The sequence below is a fragment of the Trichosurus vulpecula genome, chromosome 2 (genome assembly GCF_011100635.1).
Source record: "Trichosurus vulpecula isolate mTriVul1 chromosome 2, mTriVul1.pri, whole genome shotgun sequence".
Lineage (NCBI taxonomy): Eukaryota > Metazoa > Chordata > Mammalia > Diprotodontia > Phalangeridae > Trichosurus > Trichosurus vulpecula.
Genome location: NC_050574.1, coordinates 286,806,379 through 286,829,225, shown reverse-complemented (window position 1 = coordinate 286,829,225; position 22,847 = coordinate 286,806,379). Strand labels below are relative to the sequence as shown.

General features: G+C 39.3%; 1 protein-coding gene and 1 pseudogene across 1 annotated transcript; one reads left to right on the top strand and one right to left on the bottom strand.

Annotated features, from left to right (window-relative positions):
* The first annotated feature begins 5,273 nt into the window (after positions 1–5,273).
* On the top strand, positions 5,274–7,145 carry LOC118837027 (transcription intermediary factor 1-beta-like). Its single transcript, XM_036744061.1, has 2 exons — positions 5,274–5,308; positions 6,659–7,145. Exons 1-2 carry the CDS (start codon positions 5,274–5,276, stop codon positions 7,143–7,145), a joined length of 522 nt encoding a protein of 173 aa, XP_036599956.1.
* Positions 7,146–20,616: 13,471 nt separating this feature from the next.
* LOC118837025 lies at positions 20,617–22,534 on the bottom strand (annotated as a pseudogene).
* Between the last annotated feature and the right edge of the window lie 313 nt (positions 22,535–22,847).

Here is a 22,847-nt window from a genome sequence, read left to right as displayed (position 1 = left end):
TTTCCAGCAGCATTCTGTGACATTTGAATGGACTGAGGAAATACCCTTTATCCCACTGACAGAATGGAAGGTCCTTAGTTGTGTATTAGGTGTTGCATTTGCAGGGTCTGGGAGGGCTAAACAGAGCCTTGGGCCAGAGGGTTTTGTGTATTGGACCTAAGCAGGATAGAGGTAGTAGAGTCTTTTTGTTAGTCATTCTGCCTTAAAAAGGGAGGAGTTGGGAGGGCATGGTGGAATTCAGCCAAACAACATATTTGAATAACAAGCTTGTTTTTCCTCTTAATTATCCATGAATAGCAGCAGGGGGTAGTGGGAAAAGTATTGTATTTGGAATCAGAGGACCTAGGCTCAAATCCCAGCTCCAACACTTACTACCTGTATGATATCAGGTAAATTATTTAACCTCTTCAGGCTTAGTTTTATCTATAATATGATAGGGTAGGGTTAGAATGACTTCAAAGGTCCCTGCTAATTCTCAGTCAATGATTCTTTGATCAACAGTAGCCTAAAATTCAGGAAATTTATGAAAACTCGTATTAGAATATCCAACATCAACCTAATCAGTCACACCTACTGAAGGAACTGGCATTATTCAATTAGCACCTCAGAGGCATCCAGTTTTTGTATAGGACTAAAATTAACAAGGGAGAGAGAGTCAGTGATGAAAATGGGTTCCTAAGAGTCTCCTTGGAAGATAACAATGACAGGTCACCCTTAAATGAGTTAACTTCAGATCCTGGAGTTGCAAAATGAACATCCCCACCCTCCCAAAGCCAATGGTATGAAGCATGGCCAATTATAGTCAACATGAACCAGCTTGTTGGGGCTTTAACAGCTACAGTCCGTTGTCATAGGTGAATTGGGCAGGATTCCAATTCCTGCCTAAGTCTGAAAATAAACACATATTCAAATGATGGTAAATAATTACCTAATGGGAAACTTGTGTGGCCCACAGGACTGTCAAACTTCAGAAACCAGTTTAGACTGGTACCTCTGGCACCTTTGGCTCCATCTCTCCCAGCCAGCCACACAGAGATACACATACACACACTGCTACATATCTCAGAAGAATTCTTTTTGGCACAGTGGTCCCCACAGGAGTCCAGGTGAGTTGCTTAAATACTGATTATAACAATGTCCAGAAACGTCAGGCATCATTTCTGCAGGAGCCTGATAACTCTATCAGGCCCTGCTCATTCAAATCACTCCCAGAGGCCCACGTTTCATCTTCAGCTTGAGGCAGCCCTCAATGGTTGAACTGGGTATGAGAAATGGAGATAAGTGTTCACTATAATTATAGAAATATGTTTGTGCTGCTGCAATTAGGCTTGTGTCAGTGTTTCTATTAACCTTTATGTTGCCAGTATTTTTCCACTTGGCGTTCCAAGTGAGTAATGTCATTTAAAGGCGGGGAGGGATGGGGGGAAGAGGAAGAACCACACAAAACAACAGTCTGAGTTTTGGGCTCATGAAGGGGGCAAGAACTGACATCATTGGGAACTTGAGCTCTCATTTCTCCATCAAACAAGCAGAGCAAGCACTGGCACAGGTTTACAAGGGTGGCTCCCACGCCACTTGTTTTATTTCCCTGGTGTTGAAACCACTTCTGATAGCAAGAAGAAGTTCCTGTCTCCAGAGGACAATAGAATCTGAGGGCCAGGAGAGACTTCATGAGCTCATCAGATCCATTCCAATGCTCCCCATTACCCAATACTAGGCTAACTCATTCAAAAGTGATGGCTATGCATCCCTGCTATGAAACTGACTATGGCAATGAACAGGGGAAATTAATATCTTCTCTTTATATAACATCATATTTTCCAAATAACTTTTATATATTATTTAATGTGATCCTCATGACAACCTATGAGGAAGGTAGAAGATATATTATTGTCATCATTTGACCAATGAGGAGATTGAAATACACCGAGGTTTTCCAGTTGGTAGAAATGCCAAGAATTCTGATGCTGTCAGTCCAGGACACCTTCCAACATGATGAACCAACCAGGGTAAGGGGAGACCCTACCTTAACTAATTCCCTTATTCTGCTCACTATTGTATTTTGATCCTCAGACATCACACTAGTTAAAAAAAAAAGTCCTCCTTTTTTTTGGTGAGGGGAGGAGGTGGGGGGAAAGAGAAAGAATCATGACTACCCCATTATCCTCAAGAGCTATTTGTTATCAGATTGTGTTTTTCACTTTTTTTCCTGTGAGAGATTTAGGGGAATAGATGGCACCTAGCAGTATAGTTAACCACCACCCCCCCTAAAAAAAAAAAAGGAAAAGAAAGAAAATAGGGCCATCGAAGCATTTTAAATGCACAAAAGAGAAAAGAAGAAAGTCCAGAATGAAACACAAATAAGATAGTTTTAAAAGTAACATGTCGAACTGATTGCATACTTTTTAAAGGCAAGGTGTACACATTAGAGAGTCATGGTTTCCATACATAATGTTTTTCTGCTCTACTTTGTATATGAAAATGTTCTTTTTTCCAGTGTTTATTAAATTCAAAATTTTTTAAATTAAGTTTGAAAAAATAAATATTTACATATCCTTTGTGAACATAGTATGGATCTTTCTGTGTCCTTTAGTGACCTGTTCCATCATCCAAACACTTAATGCTAAAGTTCTTCCTTCAACTCTCAATTCCACAAACATTTATCAAGTTCCTGTGATGTACTAAGTACTCTCCTCTAGGTGCTAGGAATACAATAATTACAAAGACATACTCCGCCTTCAAGGAATTTACAATCCATCTGGTGTGTGAGTAATGGAAATGTAAAAGCATAATTTAAGTAAGAGTAAGATTAAGTGCATAGCTGTGGTCATAAAAGAGGGGAAAAGCCACTTCCAGCTGGGAGGAAGAAGACAGTACAGGGAAGGCTCCATGAAGGAAGGGCATCTTAACTGGACTTGGAAGGAAGTGAATCATACAACAAGTGAAGGCCATGGACATGGGGCTGGGAGGAGGGGAAAGCAGGGGTAGAGGGACTCTACTCCAGACATGAGAGGTGGCTCAAGAAAATGCATCAAGGCGGGAGATGGCAACAGGAAATTGGGAAAGCAGTGAATAGACTGATTTAGCTGGAGCACAATAAAAGGCATGAAAACAACTAGCATGAAATATTGCAAGAAAGATTAGCTGATGCTAAATTATTGAGGGCTTTGAAAATAAGGTGAAGTCTGTAATTTATTGGACCCAATAGGGAGCCACTTAGGGTTTTGAGCAAGAGAGTTATCATCAAGAACGTGATTGGAACTATTATATCAAGAAGCAATGTGTAAAGGATGGATTGGCAAGGGGAGAAACTTGAGACAAGTAGAACAGTTAAGGGAGTATTATAATAGTCCAGGTGAAAGGTAAAAAGTGTCTAAACTAGGATGGTAGCCATGTGAATATAAAGGAGGGGAAGAGCTGAGACGTATACTGTGCTTGGCCACTGATTGGAGGTGGAGATTGAGAGAGAAGAAAAACTTCAAGCCTGGGAAGCTGAGAGAATGGAAAAGTAGTAGTAGTATCATTGACAAAATTAGGGAAGCTTGACATACATGAATCACCTTGTATCCCAACAGTTTAGTGACCCTTGAACTCTTTAAAGTTTAAATCTAAGCTCATTTGAAAACCTCCTGGGGATTAGCTGGCGTTGTAAATTGAATTTCTCTCCTACTGACTTTGATTTGTTACATATAATCGTGAATTTAGGCCCATAATGTGTAATAATTACCTATTCGTATACCCCGCCTCCTAAAAGAATCTGAGGATTTAGAAAATTGCAACGATTTGGACCCACATGCCCTGGAGTTCAAAACTATCATGTAAACCTGATATGCGAAATTACGATCAAATCACATCTTGAAGCTGGTTCATAGAGGTTCAGAGATTGTTCAATAACCTGGCCCAAATTTCAAGTAAACCATGGCTGTAATTCAAGCCAGGGTTTGCATAGGTCTGGGTTGAATTTCAAAAAAGGCAGGGCTGAATTTCAAATGGCCTTGGACTAGATGAGATTTTCCTTCAGATTTAAGGATTTCTTCTCAACTGGGCGGGGGAGGGGGGGGGGGCGGGGGAGATGCAAACCTGAGGGTGGGAAAAGGGTGAAGAAAAGAGAGAAAAGAAAAAAAAGTTGTCTATTAATTAAATAAGAACAAATGTCATGAAATTTTCCTTATGTTTGGCCTGTGGAATATGATCTGAACCCTTAAGCAGAAAGCTTTGTGAGCAATACCAAAAGGCTTAAGGCACAAAGCAGGGGAGAAGGTCCAAGTTCTGTTCCCCTGATTAAGATTTCTCCAACGCTTCCTGTTTCCCATGATCTCTCACCCTTCTCTGTACAAGCCATCACAAGTATATTCTACCTCTGGCAACAATTAGCACTATATTATTTTCAATCATACCTCTGCCTAGAAAAATTTCTAGCTTCTTTCAAGGTTCACACACACAATTCCTGTCCAGATACCCCCAGTTGGTTTCTTCCCCTCCCTCTCCAGTGTGGAAACTTTGTACATATTTGGCATCTACTCATTTACATACATATTGTTTTTCTCCTCTGTCTCCACACACACGTGGGATATAGACTCCATGGAAAAGGTAGGGACTATTTCAGGTGCATGCGTGCGTGTGTGTGCGTGCGTGTGCGTTTCCCCAGAACCTAGAACAGTGCCTGTCCTTTAATGAGTGTTTAATAAATGCCTATAGAATTAGTGAATGATTGATTGAATGAATAAATAAATGGACACTGGGGTTATTGAGCTCTATTCCTTGAGCAACTAGAAAAGATACCAAAGAAGGAGTAGTAGCTGGCCTGATATGGCCACATAGAAGATACCCAAATGATTATATCAATTAAGACAAGAAAAAAGAAATTATTTCAGAATAGTTAAAGTAAATGGAATAAGAAGAATTAGAAAAGAAAGGAAGATGGGGAAGAAGGAGAATGAGGAGAAAGACTAGGAAGATAATGAACGTAGAGAAGAAAAAAATGAAGGAACAGCTCTTGCCAATAATAGTCCAGCTACACCACTTTTCAGCACATTCTAAGTATTTAAAATATTGGTTCTGCTTTTTCTAAAGACATGATGGTTGGTAGTCTTATTTAAAAGGTGGGGTTTGGGAAAAAATAGACCATTGAAAACACTTTGAAGTAATTTTAAATTATCTTAGATATAGAAAATGTGGTGTTTTATGCTTCATAACAGTTAACTACAAGATAAAACATTTAAAACAGAAAATGCAAATGGACAATAACTATCTTCACTGAAAATGAACCAAGAATGGATATGAGCATGCTCTTTGATGAAAAGAATCGGTTGGAGATGGGCTAGGAGAGCAGAGATCAAGAGTGTCATAGTGGGCCTGACTTAGACCAGTACCCACTTTGATTGGATATTAGAATGAAATGAGGTACTTGTAGTCATTCAACAGTTAAAAAGGAAATTTTAGCTAGCCATAATTAAGAAAGAATATTTAACAAGAATATTCCAGCATGTAACTTGAGTAGACCCAACCCCCCTCCTCTGCATATTTTAAAGGAAAAACTATCTTAACCCATATGGGGGAGCAGGAACCCAAGTAGATAATGGTCCTATCACACTTTTGTATCCTGATCACTTTCTGTCCATGTCTCTTTCTATATCTATAAATCTTCCACAGAGGCTTGGCCCAAAGCACTTTAGTTCTATTAATATCTATTGTCTATTTATAACCCATAAGCATCATTCAATTATCTTCTAGGACACTCCTCCTAAACCTCTTCATTATATTAGTTAGGACCTATAGCAATTCTACATCTCCCTGTTTTCAAAGTCCATCAGCCCCATTTGATTTCACTTGTGTGTCCACTCAGTCTTTAGATTCCAAAGTCAATATTTCAGTGCTATTCTCACTGATGCCTAACAATCCCTTTTTCTTTGAACTTCTGATGTCCTTGTCTTTATAATTCCTGATCTTGCAAAACTACAGCATTTGCTTTCTTCTCTTCTATCCCCTGGGTACCAAGTATTTTTGGAAAAGTCATGAAAGTATGTTCATTGAATCCTCAACAGTCATTCTATCTCACTTAAGTTCAACCTTTACTGATAAATGTCAATCATCATATATGTTTCTTATTGATTTCCCTATATACAATGTCTACAGAGGCTACTCCAAACCTTTCGTAGTTCCCTCAAACTCCTAATCCTATTCCCCTCTCCTCATTCTCAGCAGGTTACCTTGTATTCTACTTTACTAAGAAGGTTAAGGTCATCCAACTCTTAGTTTCCAACCTCTCCAACTTAAACTTATCAGTTTCTCCATGGATGACTAAATCTGTATCTCCAGACCTAATATCAAATTCTAAACATCAAATTTCCAACAACCTACTGGGTATCTTTACCTAGCAGTATCCGAGTAGCATTACAAATTCAACATGCTCCAGATTGAACTCAGGATCATTTTCCCCCAGAGAGCTTCTCCTCCTGAGCTCCCCTCTTCTGTATCATCTTTCGCTTAGTCACTCAGGCTTGAAATTTTAGAGTGATCTTTCACTCCTTTCTTCCTCACTATCATATCTAGTCAGTCACCAAGCTATGTCTGTTTCATATACGTATATGTATATACACACACACACACAATGGACAGATTAATGTTTCTAAAGCATAGGCCCTCCTTATGTCATTAGCTTGTCAAAAAAGACTTTCAGCAAGAGTGTGGCCTTGGCCGCCGATGGGGACACCTGCCCTGCCAAGCTCTCACCTACTAACCAGCAGAAGCGTGAGCGTGTGCTGTTGGCCTTGCTCTGCCATGAGCCATGCCGTCCCCTGCACCGACTGGCCACAGACCCCACGCCCTCTGCAGAGCAGCCAGGCACCCTGGACCTCACTCTGATCCACACATGCCTCCAGGAGAAACTGTCGCCCCCGTACAGCTCCCCACAGGAGTTTGTCCAGGACGTGGGCCGCACGTTCAAGCAATTCAACAAACTCACGGAGGACAAAGCTGATGTCCAGTCATCAATGGCCTTCAACGGCTTCTTTGAGACTCGTGTGAACGAGGCTTTGGGGGACACCAAGTTTTCGGCTATTCTGGTGGAGCCCCTCCCTCCCCCTATCCCAGGCACTGGCCTGGCCCCTCCAGAGCTGGTGGGGGGCCTCAGCGATGGTAACTGAGCCCCCACCTTACCCCAGAATGGCTCCATCGTCCCCTCACTCATTCCTTCCTTCACCTATTGTTCCTTCTGTATCCTACCCCCAGATGCTGTTTTTACTTCTCTCGATTTAATAAAAACGTAATCCAGGAGACAAGGTCCCACAAGTCACACAGACCCAGAGCAAGCGGGGTGTCGTGGGAGTCCCTGGCATGGGACTGGCTGGTGGACATGGCGGTTTCATGGGCCAGAGCAGAGCCCCACTTCCCCTTAGTGCAAGGCTTCTCTTGGATGCAGGCAGGGCCCCTCCACCCCCCACAGCTCACAGCCCAGGGAGGGGAGAGAACTCCAGCTCGGAGGCTCCCAGGGGTCCTTCCCCCTTCCGTTTAGACTAGACAAGTCTTCTCTCTTAGGGCCCACGTATCTGCTTCCAGCCCCCAAGGTCTGAACTGTTGGAAGTAGGGTTAGTTACACAATCTCTTCCTGGAGAAGCTGGGGTTTGGAATGGGCTTTGGGAGCTGTCTTGACTTTTCTTTGTCATCTGCTTCTTGTACTGAGCTTGGAGTTCACTGAAACACCCATCCAACCAATAAACTTGCCAGCCATTGCCTCTCCCTGCAAAAAAATAAAAAAATAATAAAATAAATTTAAAAAACTTTCAGGAGCTCCTATTGTCTATTTGTCAAATATAGGACAACCTTCTTGGCTTGATGTTCAAAATTCTCCATGATCCAATCCCAATCTACCTTTTTGGGCTTATCTGCCACATTCAAGTTAGGTTATTTACCTGAAAGTGATCCATTCTTTCTCACCTCTTCACTGTTACCCACACTTTAATATTGTTGCTCTCCTGGCCCCCTATCCTACCTTTTCTCCTTACCCCACCCTCCCCCAATTAATCTTTACATGTCAGCATCCTGTACATATGATAATGCCGTCTTTTCCATGGACCCTTCACTGATCTCTCAACTTCAATACAATCCAAAAAATATTAAATGCCTACAATGTACTAGGCATACAACTAACAAAAAGAAAGGCATTACTTGCCTTCAAAAACCTTGCAATCTAAAGGGGGAGATAAAACATAAAAAGAGGCAGGAAAGGAGAGTATAAGAACCTCAGGAGGTATTCTGCCTGAGCTGATGGAAGTTGAAACCAGGCAAGGCAGTAATTAGAACCTGAAGTGATTTGAGAGTCCAATTTCTGAGTGATGCAAGAAAATGATGAAAAACAAGTCAATGACTTACTAAAGGAGACCCAAAAAAATACTGAAGAAAATAACTAAAATAAAATAGCCTTCTCAATGGCGGTGGGGGGAGGGGAGAAAGGAAGAGAATTTGGAACTCAAAATTGTTTTGAAATGTTAAAATCATTTTATATGTAATTGGAGAAGATAAAATATTAAATTTAAATTGCAAAAAAGAAAACCACATATTAGCATCATGTTCTATTGTATTTTTATTTATTTTGTTAAATATTTCCCATTTTAATCTGGTTCAGCCTGCACTCCAGAGTACTACTGCACCATGAGCCAGGTACTCTAGAGGATAGCACTTGATGGAGCAGAGACCATATGTAAATGCATAAATATATACAAGGCATATTAGTAAAATTAATTAACTAAAAAAAGGCACCCTATATTCTCTTATCACCCGTTCATTAAAAAAAGTAATTTATTGGGCATCTACTATGTAATAAGCCTTAGTAGTATTTGGCAAATGCCATATCAAGAGACATATTAGATACAGATTTTTAGATTTTCTTGTGAATTATTCTCTAGTTTTCAGAAGTATCGTTTTGTATAAAGGTGTATTCTCTCAACTGCTGCAAGTTATATAACCATAAATATGCCAATTTTGCCATGATGATGATGAAATGAGATGATAGCCAGTATTTGTTTAACTTGGATTTCCCAAATCAGCTTATCCTCAGGACTTGATAGTAAGCTGTGTAACCTTCGGCAAGTCATTTAGCCTCACTTTGCCTCAATTTCCTCATCTGTAAAATTAGGGAATTGAATTTAATAGCCTTTAAGGTACCTTTTACCTCTAAAATTATGATCTTATTTTGGATCAGGCTTGGTTGTTATAATTTCATAGCCTTACTCCTAGTTCTGAGCTCATTCCTCTCTAAACTGTACTGCATACTTCCTCTTCCATGCCCCATCTCTTCCTCACTCCAGCCCTGGAATTCAAATTTTGGAAGTATTATCTGCCTCAAAGGGCTATCCCTCTGAATGGATGGCGCCTTCATTTAAAGAGCCAGCCCTGTCTCAAACCTCTCCAGATAACACCTCAGACTTCCTCTACCCACCTTGCCTCCTGCTCAGGGTATCTTTGTTTACTCGCTTTTATTTTCAGTTTCTTTTTATGTGTTTTCCTCCCTTGTTAGAATGTAACCTTCTAGACATGAACTGGTCTAGTCATTCTCTAAAGCAATTTGAAATTATGTCCCAAATATGAATACCTTTTGTTGCAGATATATCAATTACTAGATTATGCACCAAAGTGTTCAGAGAAAGAGGAAAAACTCATACTAAAAAAAATTATAGCAGCTTTTTTTGTTGTTACAAAGAATTGGAAAATGAGGAAGTACCCATGACCTGGTGAATGGCTGAACAAGTTAGAGTATATCAATGTGATAGAATACTATTGTACAGTAAAAAATGATAAAGAGGATTATTTTAGAGAAACCTAGGAAGACTTATATGAACTGATGCAAAGTGAGTGAGCAGAACCAGAAGGGAATGATTTATACAATAACGATGATATTATAAAGACAAGCAACTTTAAAAAACTTGGAATATTGGATCAATATAATATATATACATACATATATGTATACACATGCATACATACATATAAAATGAGTTTTGTTTTTCATGCTTTCTCATTGTGGTGGGAGGGAGAGATTCAGAACTGAAAATAAAAAATACTTTTTTTTCCAAAAGAAGGTAAGCCATTTGAGGGCAGGAAATGCTTTTCCTTCTGCTTTTATTTGTATTGCCATTGTTTAACACAATACTTGTCTCGTATTAAATGCTTAATAAATGCTTATTGACTTGTTGATTTTCCATAAATTGTAATAAGTGATATTTATATTACTCTTTAAAGCTTTCAAAGTACTTTTAGTGCATTATTACATTTAAGTGAATTATTACATTATTATAGCCCTATGACATAGGTATTAGGAATAACATTATCTCCGTTTTAAAGATTAAGGGAACTGAAGTTCAGGAAGGTTAAGCAGCTTAGTCTCTGACATAGCTAATATCAGAGACAAAATTTGAACCTAGATCTTCCTGCTTCTCAGTCCTACACTCTATCCATTAAATTCTGGTGGCTCAGAGATGCACTCAAGAGTAAACTGGCAATCAAAGAAGAAACAACAATAGACAATGAGAAGCCAGAATGGGGAAAACATACTTGAATTTCAATATGTTAGCTAGAATGAATCCTAAGTACAGATTAAATATTGACTTCTTGATGACATTTTTTTTTCTTGTGGAAACTTTTTTTTAATTTATTTAATATATTTAGTTTTCAGCATTGATTTTCACAAGAGTTTGAATTGCAAATTTTCTCCCCATTTCTACCCTCCCGCCCACTCCAAGATGGTGTATATTCTGGTTGCATCATTCCCCAGTCAGCCCTCCCATCTGTCACCCCACTCCCCTCCCATCCCCCTTTCCCTTCTTCTCTTGTAGGGCAAGATAAATTTCTACGCCCCATTGCCTGTGTATCTTATTTCCTAGTTGCATGCAAAAACTTTTTTCTTTGTTGCTGTTTTTGAACGTCTGTTTTTAAAACTTTGAGTTCCAAATTCCCTCCCCTCTTCCCTCCCCACCCACCCTCCCTAAGAAGGCAAGCAATTCAACATAGGCCACATGTGTATCATTATGTAAAACCCTTCCACTATACTCATGTTGTAAAAGACTATGTTTTGCTCCTTCCTAACCTATCTCTCTTTATTGAATTTTCTCCCTTGACCCTATCCCTTTTCGAAAGTGTTTTTTATTACCTCCTCCCCCCGTCTGCCCTCCCTTCTATCATCCCCCCTTTTTTATTTTCTTCCTCCTCCTTTCCTGTGGGGTAAGATACCCAGTTGAGTGTGTATGGTATTCCCTCCTCAGGTCAAATCCGATGAGAGCAAGATTCACTCATTCCTCCTCACCTGCCCCCTCTTCCCTTCCTAGAGAACCGCTTTTTCTTGCCACTTTTATGCAAGATAATTTACCCCATTCTATCTCTCCCTTTCTCCCTCTCTCAACATATTCCTCTCTTATCCCTTAATTTGATTTTATTTTTTTAGATATCATCCCTTCATATTCAATTCACCCTGTGACCTGCGTGTATGTCTGTGTGTATACATGTGTGTGTATATATACACACACACACACATATATACACACACCTACATAAATATATATATACATAGACATACACATATGTGTATATATATATATGTATACACACACACACACATATATATATATGCGCATATTCCTTTCAGCTACTATGATATTGAGGTCTCATGAATCATACAGATCATCTTTCCATGTAGGAATGTAAACAAAACAGTTCAACTTTAGTAAGTGCCTTATGATTTCTCTTTCTTGTTTACCTTTTCATGCTTCTCTTGATTCTTGTGTTTGAAAGTCAAATTTTCTATTCAGCTCTGGTCTTTTCACTGAGAAAGCTTGAAAGTCCTCTATTTTATTGAAAATCCATATTTTGCCTTGGAGCATGATACTCAGTTTTGCTGGGTAGGTGATTCTTGGTTTTAATCCTAGCTCCATTGACCTCTGGAATATTGTATTCCAAGACCTTCGGTCCCTTAATGTGGAAGCTGCCAGATCCTGTGTTATCCGGATTGTTTTTCCACAATACTTAAATTGTTTCTTTCTGGCTGCTTGCAGTATTTTCTCCCTGACCTGAGAGCTCTGGAATTTGGGAACAATGTTCCTAGGAGTTTTCTTTTTGGCATCTATTTGAGGAGGTGATCTGTGGATTCTTTCAATTTTTATTTTACCCTCTGGCTCTAGAATATCAGGGCAATTCTCCTTGATAATTTCTTGAAAGATGATATCTAGGCTCTTTTTTGGATCATGGCTTTCAGGTAGTCCAATAATTTTTAAATTATCTCTCCTGGATCTATTTTCCAGGTCAGTGGTTTTTCCAATGAGATATTTCACATTGTCTTCCATGTTTTCATTCCTTTGTTTCTGTTTTATAATATCTTGATTTCTCATAAAGTCACTAGCTTCCACTTGTTCCAATCTCCTTTTTAAGGTAGTATTTTCTTCAGTGGTCTTTTGGACCTCCTTTTCCATTTGGCTAATTCTGCCTTTCAAGGCATTCTTCTCCTCATTGGCTTTTTGGAGCTCTTTTGCCATTTGAGTTAGTCTATTTTTTAAAGTGTTATTTTCTTCAATATTTTTTCAGTATTTTTTTGGGCATCCTTTAGCAAGTCATTGACTTGTTTTTCATGGTTTTCTCACATTTCTCTTCCCAATTTTTCCTCTACTTCTCTAACTTGCTTTTCCAAATCCTTTTTGAGCTCTTCCATGGCCTGACACCAGTTCATGTGTTTCTTGGAGGCTTTTGGTGTAGGCTCTTTGACTTTGCTGTCTTCTTTAGGCTGTATGTTTTGGTCTTCTTTGTCACCAAAGAAAGATTCCAAAGTCTGAGACTGAATCTGACTGCGTTTTTCTGCCTGGCCAGGTTCCCAGCCAACTTACTTGACCCTTGAGATTTTCGTCGGAGTATGACTGCTTGTAGAGCAAAGAGTACTTTGTTCCGAGCTTGAGGGGATGTGCTGTTGATTTCAGAGCTATTTCTATACAGCCAGTTCTGCCACACCAGCACTCCTCCTTCCTCAAGAACCACCAACCCAGACCTGACGCAAATCTTCAGCAGGCTCTGCACTCCTGCTCTGATTCGCCACTTAATTCCTCCCACCACATGGGCCTGGGGCTGGAAGTAACTGCAGCTGTAGTTCTGTAGCTGCACCTCCCCCGCTGCCCCTGGGGCAGTGGCTGAACCTCGAACTCTGTCCCCTGCAGCTTTTCCCACTAACCTTCTCTGTTGTCTTTGGTGTTTGTGGGTTAAGAAGTCTGGTAACTGCCACAGCTCACTGATTCAGGGCACTAGGGCCTGTTCCAGCCTGCTGCTGGTCTTGTTGGTCCTGCCACTGCCCAGGCTGAGCTCCATTCCCCTCTGCTCCATGCATGATAGACCTCATCCAGTGACCATCCAGGCTGTCCTGGGCTAGATCCCTGCTTGCCTCTGCTATTTTGTGGGTTCTACAGTTCTAGAATTTTTTCAGATCCATTTTTTAGTTTTTTGGAGGGACCTGGCGGGGAGCTCATGCAAGTCCCTGCTTTTCAGCTGCCATCTTCTAAATGACATTTTTCAACAGAAAAACTAATAGCAAAAATATGAATTCAGAGAAAGTATCTTAGCCTAGTTTCAAACAGTTTAAACCAATTTAAACTATAGCCACATAAGCAAGTATAGCCTAAGTGGATGTGGTTGAAAGTTTGGAACAATCCAGTGTGCTGCTGTCAAGGAACCAGGATGTACCAGTCCCTGACACTGCTGAGATCATCTTTCAGAATATCAGTATCACAAAATCAGATCTAGCAAATCTTTCAGTCACAAGCCATTTAATGACAGGAATGCAGAGCCAGCCATAGGAAAGTGAAAGCAATGAACAAAATAAATTTGAATTCATTTTAAAGACTACTTTTTTTCCCCTAAATTAACCTGATGGTTGAGGGAAAACGTTTGGGATTCAACCACAGTGACAGTTCCCTATTCGAAAAATTTATTGCTTATCCCAGTGAGACCATAATTTCCATAAAAGCAAAGAGGAAGTCTTAGACTTTTCTACATTCTTCACAATGCCTAATGAAGGGCTTTGTACATAGTTGGCTTTCAATAAATATTTATTGATTTGATTTTCGATTAACATGAAGGTGGAAGGGATATCCAATACACTGAATAACCACACCAATATTTGAAAAGATCTTGGATTTGAACAATGGGCTAACTCTAAGATGGAAGCTAATAGGAATAAATATTAAATGTTTCATTCAGGTTTTAAAAATCATGGAAAAGGATACAGAAACTTCACCAAAAAATTTAGGGATTACTGTTGCCCACAAGTTTAATATGAGCTTAAAATGTTAATTAATCTTAGCTTCACTAATAGAAACATGTTGGCATCAAGGAAGATACTCTGCACTGCTCAGATCACATCTGAAGCATTGTGATGTTTTTAGGGTACCGTATTTTACAAGGGAAATTGATACACATGAAGCATATCCTGAAGAGGGCACAAAAAGCATGACAGAAAAAAGACTTTGTAGACCCAAGAACTGAATGAACACTAAAAATCATATAGCTCATCCGCCATCTCACCCTTTTTTCAGTTGAGGAAACCAAGGCCCAGCAAGGTTAAACGAGCTGCTTAAGGCCACACAGATTGTGGGAAGCAGAGATGGAATGGAAACCCAAGCTCAATGATTTCTAATCCAATGTCCTATCTACTGCACCAGGCTTTCTTAATAAATTGAAGATATTTAGCTTAAAAAACAAAAGACATGGGAGAATTTGGTATTTGTCGTAAGAATCTGGGGATTTTAATAATAAAAAGTCACATTTCTATAGATTCTTCACATCAATCCCATTATATAGATATTTTGACGATTATTGTCACCATTTTAGAGTTTTAAAAACTTAAGAAGAGGATAAACGATTTACCCAACATCACACAAATGTTAAAGATGATGGCTAGGATTCAGTTCCAGGTTGGTCTTGATTCTAAACTAGGGCTATTGTCAAAAGTCTATTCTGTCATGAGAAAGGGCTCTAGAGGCACAAAATTGAAAGAACTTATAGAAGTAATAGAAAGGGCAGATTTGGGCAAATATAAGAATTGAGTTTTTTCTTCCTAAATTTAGATATATTCAAAAATGGAATGGGCTGCTTTGTGAATAGTCATTTTCTATCATTATAAATGGTGAAGAAGAACCTGGATGGTCACTAATGGGGGTTATTGTAAATATTATTCCTAGATTGGGTGGAATGAATTCAACCCCTAAATTGTCTTTCCAACTCTCAAAACTGAATGAGTCTATAGTTTAGCCTATGTTCCACAGATTGCTAACTACATGACCTATATTTAACAGAAAAATTGCCAACATGTTTATTAGTAGGTTTTAAATCATCAATCCATTAGCAATTTGGAATATTCAATGATAGAGATAATAATGCAACCTTCATGCAATAGCCAGGCATATGTGAGTGTCCATTGCCAAACACAGCACTATCTTCCTGTAGGGAATGTCAAGAAAATAGTTAACTCAAATGAAGATATAGTCTCAAATTTTTAAGATCATGACAAATTCTTTTTTTTCCTTTCACTCATACCTACTCACATTGAAATATTTTTCTGCTAAATATGTTTACAAAAAAAGTAGACATAATCTTTGTCCTTCCATATTTTAATTCCTCCCCCCTGCCAGATTTTTATCTCCTCTGTCCCATGTCTAAGATCAACAATTTGGCCAGACAGCCTTTCAATGGTGATTGTATTTGTCATATGGGTGACTCAAAAGGATAATTTCTTAAAAAAAAAAAAACTGACTAGGTTCCAGAGCTAGAAATACAGCTTTTTACTTTCCTTGTTTTTACATTTTATTAATTTCTCTTTCTAATAAGCAGATTCACAAATATGGTTTCTCATATTGGTCTGGAGGACAGGAAAAGTATAGTATGAACTTGGCTAAACAGCTTAGCCTAAAGTTAACAAAAATTTTTAAACTGCCTTTAAGGACAAACTAATGACTAATTTTAAAAAAATTGGTTCCAGACTAAGACCTTGTATAAGAAGTTTCAATCTGGAGGAAAAAAAATTTATGCTTCAGTTATAAACCCCTGAAAATAGAAGATTTAATGGAATTTCAGACAGGCCATTAATTGTAACAGTGCCAATATAATAGCAAGAAAATTAAAATATGTATAAACCAAACAAGCTCAAAACCTCTTAACTGCTCTATTTGAAATTAAACTTTCTCTAGTGTATTTTTGGTATCAAATCATGCGTAGTTAAATGCTAAAACACATAGTCAAAAAGTCCCAAAGTTGAATAAAATAAATTTTACCTCAATAGCTTAAACTTTGGATACCATTTTTGTGACTATATAAACCAGTAATTAGGCTAAGCATAAAAAAACCGCTTGAAGATGGATCTGTAAGAATTTTTTAATTTGCTCTGAGGTTTATTCTGGTTACTTTTATTCACCGAAAGGTATTTTGGGGATTAATTTGAGGTTTCATGTGACTTGTATTTTCAAAGAAATTGGGGACAAAGGAGTAACAGAAAAGAGTGTGGATAGTATAGGTAGATACATGTGGCCTACAAAAAAAAGGAAAGATAGTCCGTAGATAGAATTAGAGCAATCTTTCTTGGCATCCTTAACTAAATGTGCACTTATGAGCTTGTGAGAAAAATAACATGCTGAATGCTTTTGAACCCATGTTTCTTTTGTTTATGTTTTCAAAATGTTCAGAAGAGTCAAAGTTTGGGTCCCTTTAAGGGGGTCTTAAGGTCCCTTTAAAAATCCAAGAAGTTGGGTGCATGCCTCTATCCCAGCTGCAAAAGAGGCTGAGGCTGGGAAATCTTTTGAACTTTGGAGTTCTGAGCTACATTGAGCTGTGCTGGTATATACTAAGTTTGGTATCAATATGGTGAGCCCCAGGAGCAAGGGGTCAGCAGGTTGCCTAAGGAATGTTGAGCCAGCCAAGGTCAGAAGTGGAATATGCCAATGCTCCCCTGCCAATCAGTAGTGATAATTAATACTAATGTTTGGCCCATAAGTAGCCCCTGCACTTCTAGCCTGGTTCATGAAATTGAGAGATCCAGTTGGAAAAGGAAGGAGGGAAGATGAAGCAAAAAAGGAGAAGGAAAGAAAGGAGGAGGAAAAAGATGAAGAGAAAGAAGAGAAGGAAGAGGAGGAGGAAGAAATGAGGCAGTGTAGCATAGGTGTTAAAGGGCTAAATTTGGCATCTGGAAAACATGAATTCAAAATCCACCTCTTACATTAGCTGTGTGACCGTGAGCAAACTGCCTAACTTCACCAAAACTCATTTTTCACATCTGTAAGATGGAAATAAATAATAATACTGTATCTGTAGTAATATTACCTCATAGGGTTGTTGTCAGGGTCCAATGAGGTGATGCATGTAATAGTCATCGAAAAGTCTAAAGCTTTATATATGTGCTAACTTGTCATCATTCACCTAAATAAAAGAGCTATAATTCAGTCAATTGGTAACATTATAAGCACATGCACTTTGTTAAGTCTTCCATTTAAATGGCACCTCAAAGCCTTTTAAAGGATGGAGAGGCAAAGGAAAAGATGTAAAAATTTCAGGATCCACAAGGTTATAGTAATGTCTTAGACCAAACAGAAAGGGGTAAAGAGCTGAGAGGACATGGGGAAGATGAGAAAGAAGATGATGATAGGTTTGTAGAAAGTAAGGTTTGGTTTTTCTTTCTAAAGTGGTGACTTTCTTTTCTGACTATGAAAAGTTTGCATTTTTATGGTACATCCATGATACTTTTTCATGTTGGAGATAATCAGGAGAAATATTGAGAGGAACAAAGTGATCGTTCAGAAATTAAAATATGAGCTATTCAGTAGATGGTTTATCATTCACGAAATCCTTGAGATATTAAATTAGTATATCAAATACCTATCTTCTATAAGAATATTGTATGGAGAATGAGAAATCACCTAACAGATTATTTTTCTTTCTAGGAATTTAACTTTGCAAAGCTGAATCAAGTGGGAGGATGAAAAATAACTTTAAATTGATACTTGATTCTTCCCATCATTTTGTGTCAATCCTCTTGCCTGAAGAGACTTCAGGTATCATCTGGTCCAACCTATTCATTTTATAAATGAAAAAACTGAGGCTCAGAGGATTGGAATGGTACATAATTCAATATGTATTAAGTACCTGTTATGAAAAGATACTGTACCAGGCATAGGGGAAATAAACAAAAAGCAATATAAACAAGGAGTTAATATTCTACACAGTGAAATAAATGTCATATTAGGGATTTGATCCCAAATCCTCTTGCTTCAAATCCAATATTCTTTATGCAATATCCTGAACACATTTCTCTCAGCCTAGGGTAAACTGTTTAGGTTCAAAACAACCATGGCTAATCCCATACCCATTTCTGCCATGGCCCTATTATAGGTCTTTTCTTGCCCATGATAATAATAACAGCAGCTTCTACTGTGTAGCGCTTTTATCATTGAAACTTTGTGAGGTAGCTGATACAAGTGTTAGCATTCCCATTTTATAGAAGAAGAAACTGAGATTCATACAGGTTGTGACTTAGCCATGGTTACACAGCTAGTCAGCCAGGTATCATACCGAGGTCCAACTAACGCCAAAATCTCCTATTTGTTCCACTATACTACATTGCCTTTCACAATTATCTCACTGCTTCTTGCTTCCACAGCTTCCTGAAAATACAAACTGTAGCTTTCTAACCAAACACAGTAGGGAAAGTTGATTTCTAGTGACTGCAGATCAAGCCTTTACCTCCTCTTGAACCAAGCCCTGCTGCTGTGCCAGAAAGAAAGAGAGGAAACAAGCATTTATTAAGAACCTATCACATGCAGAGCACTACACTAAACACTTTTCAAATATCTCATTTCATCCTCACTACAACCCTGAGTGGCAGGTGCTGTTATCCCTGTTCCACAATTGAAGAAACTGAGGCAAACAGAGATTAAGTGACTTGTTCAGGGTTACATAACTAGTAAGTTTCTGAAGCTGAATTTGAACTCAGGTCTTCCTAACTCCAGTCTCAGTGTTCCATACACTGTGCTACCTAACTGCCTTAGGGTAGGGCTGAAGTCAGGTCCCCATCAAGGTCTAACTTTAGGATGTACAAATGAATCCTTCCCAATTTGGGGAGCAGTAAGAATGGGGAATGAGGGACATTACTCTGTAGCTGAAAAGTTCCTGCAAAGGCAAAGGTTTGAACGGTGGCGCAAACACGTCAAGGTCAAGAGTATGGCAGAAGTGTCCATGGCTTTAGTAGTCTTGAGGTTAAAGGTTAAGCCTGAGGACAAACCAAGACCGGGAATTACAAGGAGTTCCAGGAGGGGGATAGCAAGAATCACACCTGAGCTTCAGGTTACAACAGCTCAGATCAAGCATAATCTCAATTTGTCATTTTTTCCATCTAGATTTGGACAGCAAATTCCCTCACTCCCATTTCTTCAGCTGGAGAGCTCCCTCATTGTTCTCTATGGCAACAGCTGAAACCAGCAGCTGCTTTTCTACTTTCCTCCCCTACAATCCTCACCCCCACACCCCTCTAAGTATTCTCATAATAATGGAAGTCCTTTCTGGGGATAGCAAAAATTTGGTCTGGGGTCCATTAATCAGTAGGCAACCACTCATTAAATCACTAGCACCATAGTGCAAATCAGTTTATTGGATCACTTCCCCACAACTGGAGGGGCCTGCTTTCAGCAAAGTGGATTCCAAGTGTTTGTTCCTTCAGTTGTCTGGAAGACTGAGGTAGCTGAGGAAATATTTTTAATACTAAAGCTCTTCCAAGGAAATGAAGGCCAGAACAATCAGTCACTAAAAAGCTAGTGAAACTAGGTGAGACCAAGGGGAGGGCCCTACTCTATTTAAGCTGTGGGGCAAGGCAGCCAGCCAGCTGTGTCTTTAGACTTAGGAAAAAGAATGAAACAAAAACTGGGAAGGCAGAGATGACTAAGATATCATGGACTCACTATGACAATATTGTCTAAGATTTAAACATGCAGCTTGATTTAACTTATTTTTAAATTGGCCCTGGCCTTTGCTTAGTATTATTTTTAAAATTATTTCATGGTATGAGATCATCTCAAAGTTGGAAGGGAGGTCATAGGTCATCTGATTCACATTGAGCAGGAAACTTGTCTACAAACATTCCCAAGAAGTGATCATACGTTTTTGGTAGGAAAAAATGATTTTGTACATAGGGCATAACAAAAAAACTCAGACAAAAAGTTAACTCCCTCATCTATCACTCATCTCCACAAAAAAGTTTGTATGGAACATCCATCCAGGCAAAATCAACATGCTCTCTCCCTTGAAATGTCAACTAGGTTTTTCCAAGAAGACCTCTGTCAAGTCTGGCCTCAGACACCTACTAGTTATATGACCCTGGGCAAGTCACTTAATCTCAATCACCTCAAAACAAAACAAAAAATCACACACACACACACAGGGAGAGAGACAGAGGGAGGGAGGAGAGGGAGGGAGGAGAGGGAGGGAGGGAGGAGAGGGAGGGAGGGAGGAGAGGGAGGGAACTTCTGGTCTGCATGTTGGTTTTGGAATGTCCTTCTGGAATGGTTTTTCATCTTTCATCTCCTTTCCTTGTTGCTTGTTGTTTCCTCTTCCTTTTCAGAAACCACCTCGACCTCCAAAATTTTCTCAGCTTCTACCATCAAAGCCACCTTTGTCTTCTCTACCCCCTCCTTGGCCATGGAAACCCCCACTACTATCACCACCACCATGACTGCCATTGGGCCTCCAAAACCACTGAGCTTGGCCCAGTCCAGAGTTACTTTTCCCATCTTTCATGGCCTCTTTCATGGATATAGCATCTTTTTCTGAGTTGAAGTCTACTAAATCTAAACCCTTTAAACAAACCTTTTAAATGATCCTTTTCCCTGTCTGTGATTATCCTGGCACCAACAGAGCCATGAAATGTATCTTTCAATGTTTCTTCTGTTGTGTCTTCAGACAGACCTTTGATGAAGGTCTGACTCTTTAGTGCTGCATTAGCTGTCTTTAGCTCCAGCCAGATGGTTCTGCCTTCAATTTCCATATTATTCCAAGACTTTAAAGCTTCTTTCACATCTTCTCCAGAGGCAAATTCAATGAACTCATACCTACCATTTAGACTGGGCTTGGTTGTTTCGGGGCAAAAGCTGATTGACAGTTGCCTTCACAAACACTTTCTGCAGACTCTCTTCAGTGGTGCTGTAGGCAAGGTTATTTGGCACCAGGGTCTTTTGAGTTCACAGGCTTGCTGTTATTACCACTCCAGGAATTATTCTTCTCACCTCTTAAATTCTCTTGTCCTTGACTTTTCTTCCCTGTGTAGTCCAGAATGAGTACCTGACCATTAATCTCAGTCCTGCTTCCTTCCAAGGCCTTGTCCACATTTGCTTCTATCTTAAATTCAACATAGGAAATTCCTTTGGGTGTCCTATCCTTGATGCAGACCAGTCTAACTTCAACAGCATCTTCAAACTTTTTCTTGAGTTCCTGCCGAGTTACTTTCTAAGGCAGATTCTTTAAAAAGATCATTCTCGGATGTTCATCTTTTTTGTTTTACTTTGCTTTTCCCATTTCATTTCAGAAACAAGCATTTTGGAGCCATTGAGTTCCAGAGCTTTTCCATGTCTTCAGCTGATTCAAATTCTACATAGCTGAACTTCTTAGTGATACCGACATGGACATCCAAAACCATAAGGTCCTTTTCACAAAGAAGCCAATGATGCCAGTTTTTAGCTCAGAAGCTGTTTTCTTGAAGTTCAGATTATCAGTGAAAAGACTGAAATGTGTAGATGCTTTAGCTTCCAATTTCTGTTTCTTGGCTTCAGGTGCTGTTTGCCCATTTCCTTTTTCCTCTTCCCTGATATGTCTTTAACAAGAACTTCCTCTTCTTCCTCCTCATCGCCTTCCCACTCCTCAGATTCCTTGACTTTCCCCAGGGGCAGCTTTCACAGAAGCATCCTTCCCTTTGGCAGGTGTTGTATCCACAAATTAATATTCAGTCACCTTCACCTTTTTCATCCTCATCACTATCCTCTTCCTCCTCATCCTCAGAGTCTTATTTGACTGGAGTTACTTGCATTTTTATGGTTTTGGGTGACTCAAATTCTTCATCCTCCTCTTCTTCGCTGTCCTTTTCTTCAGACTTATTGTCCTTTTTCTTGGCATTCTTCTCATTTCTTGCCCCCTTAGTGGTGGGGCTGCTGCTTTAGCTGGGGTGACTTCTTTTTTGCCTAGAGTGATGACAGCTTTGGCTGGGGTAATCACTTTCTTGACAGGGGACACAGTAGCCTTATTAGGAGTCATGACTGCTTTTCTTGGCAGGTGTGGTGTCAACATCGGCTTTTTTAGCTAGTATTTTTTCCTGGTGTAGCCACAATCTTTGTGCCCTTCTTCTGAGGGATCATAACCTCTTCTCCATTGCTCTCTTCTTTATCTTCTGACATGTCCTCTTCCTCATTATCTTCTATCACTTTTGGGGAAGGAGCCATTTTCTTTGGCTCACCTTGATTTTAGCACCTTTCTCAAGCTTTACCATGGTGACAGCAAATGACTGTGGTGTGGAGGGTGTAGATCCTTTGGCAGAGGTCTAAGAAATGTCAGGGGTGGGGAGTGCCAGGAGGAGTCTGTCAGAGAGTACCCTTTGCTGGTAGAGACTAAGATGGAAGACCGGTCCAAAACTTTTGAGAGACCTATCAATGATAGAAACTTATTCCCTTCTGAGGAATCTATCCCATTTTTAGATAATCCTAATTGTTATAAAGTTTTACATTTGCTTCTTAGAAACCTCTACTAGTTGCTTCTATTTCTGCCTCCATGAGATCTAAAACAAAAATCTTCTTTTGTCCAGG

What these genes read in the sequence shown, in the direction of transcription:
- LOC118837027 (XM_036744061.1), top strand. Translation starts at nt 5,274, where the DNA reads ATGGATATGAGCATGCTCTTTGATGAAAAGAATCG. An exon ending in CTCTTTGATGAAAAGAATCG is followed by an intron (nt 5,309 to 6,658) that starts GTTGGAGATGGG and finishes TTATGTCATTAG; the next exon opens with CTTGTCAAAAAAGACTTTCA.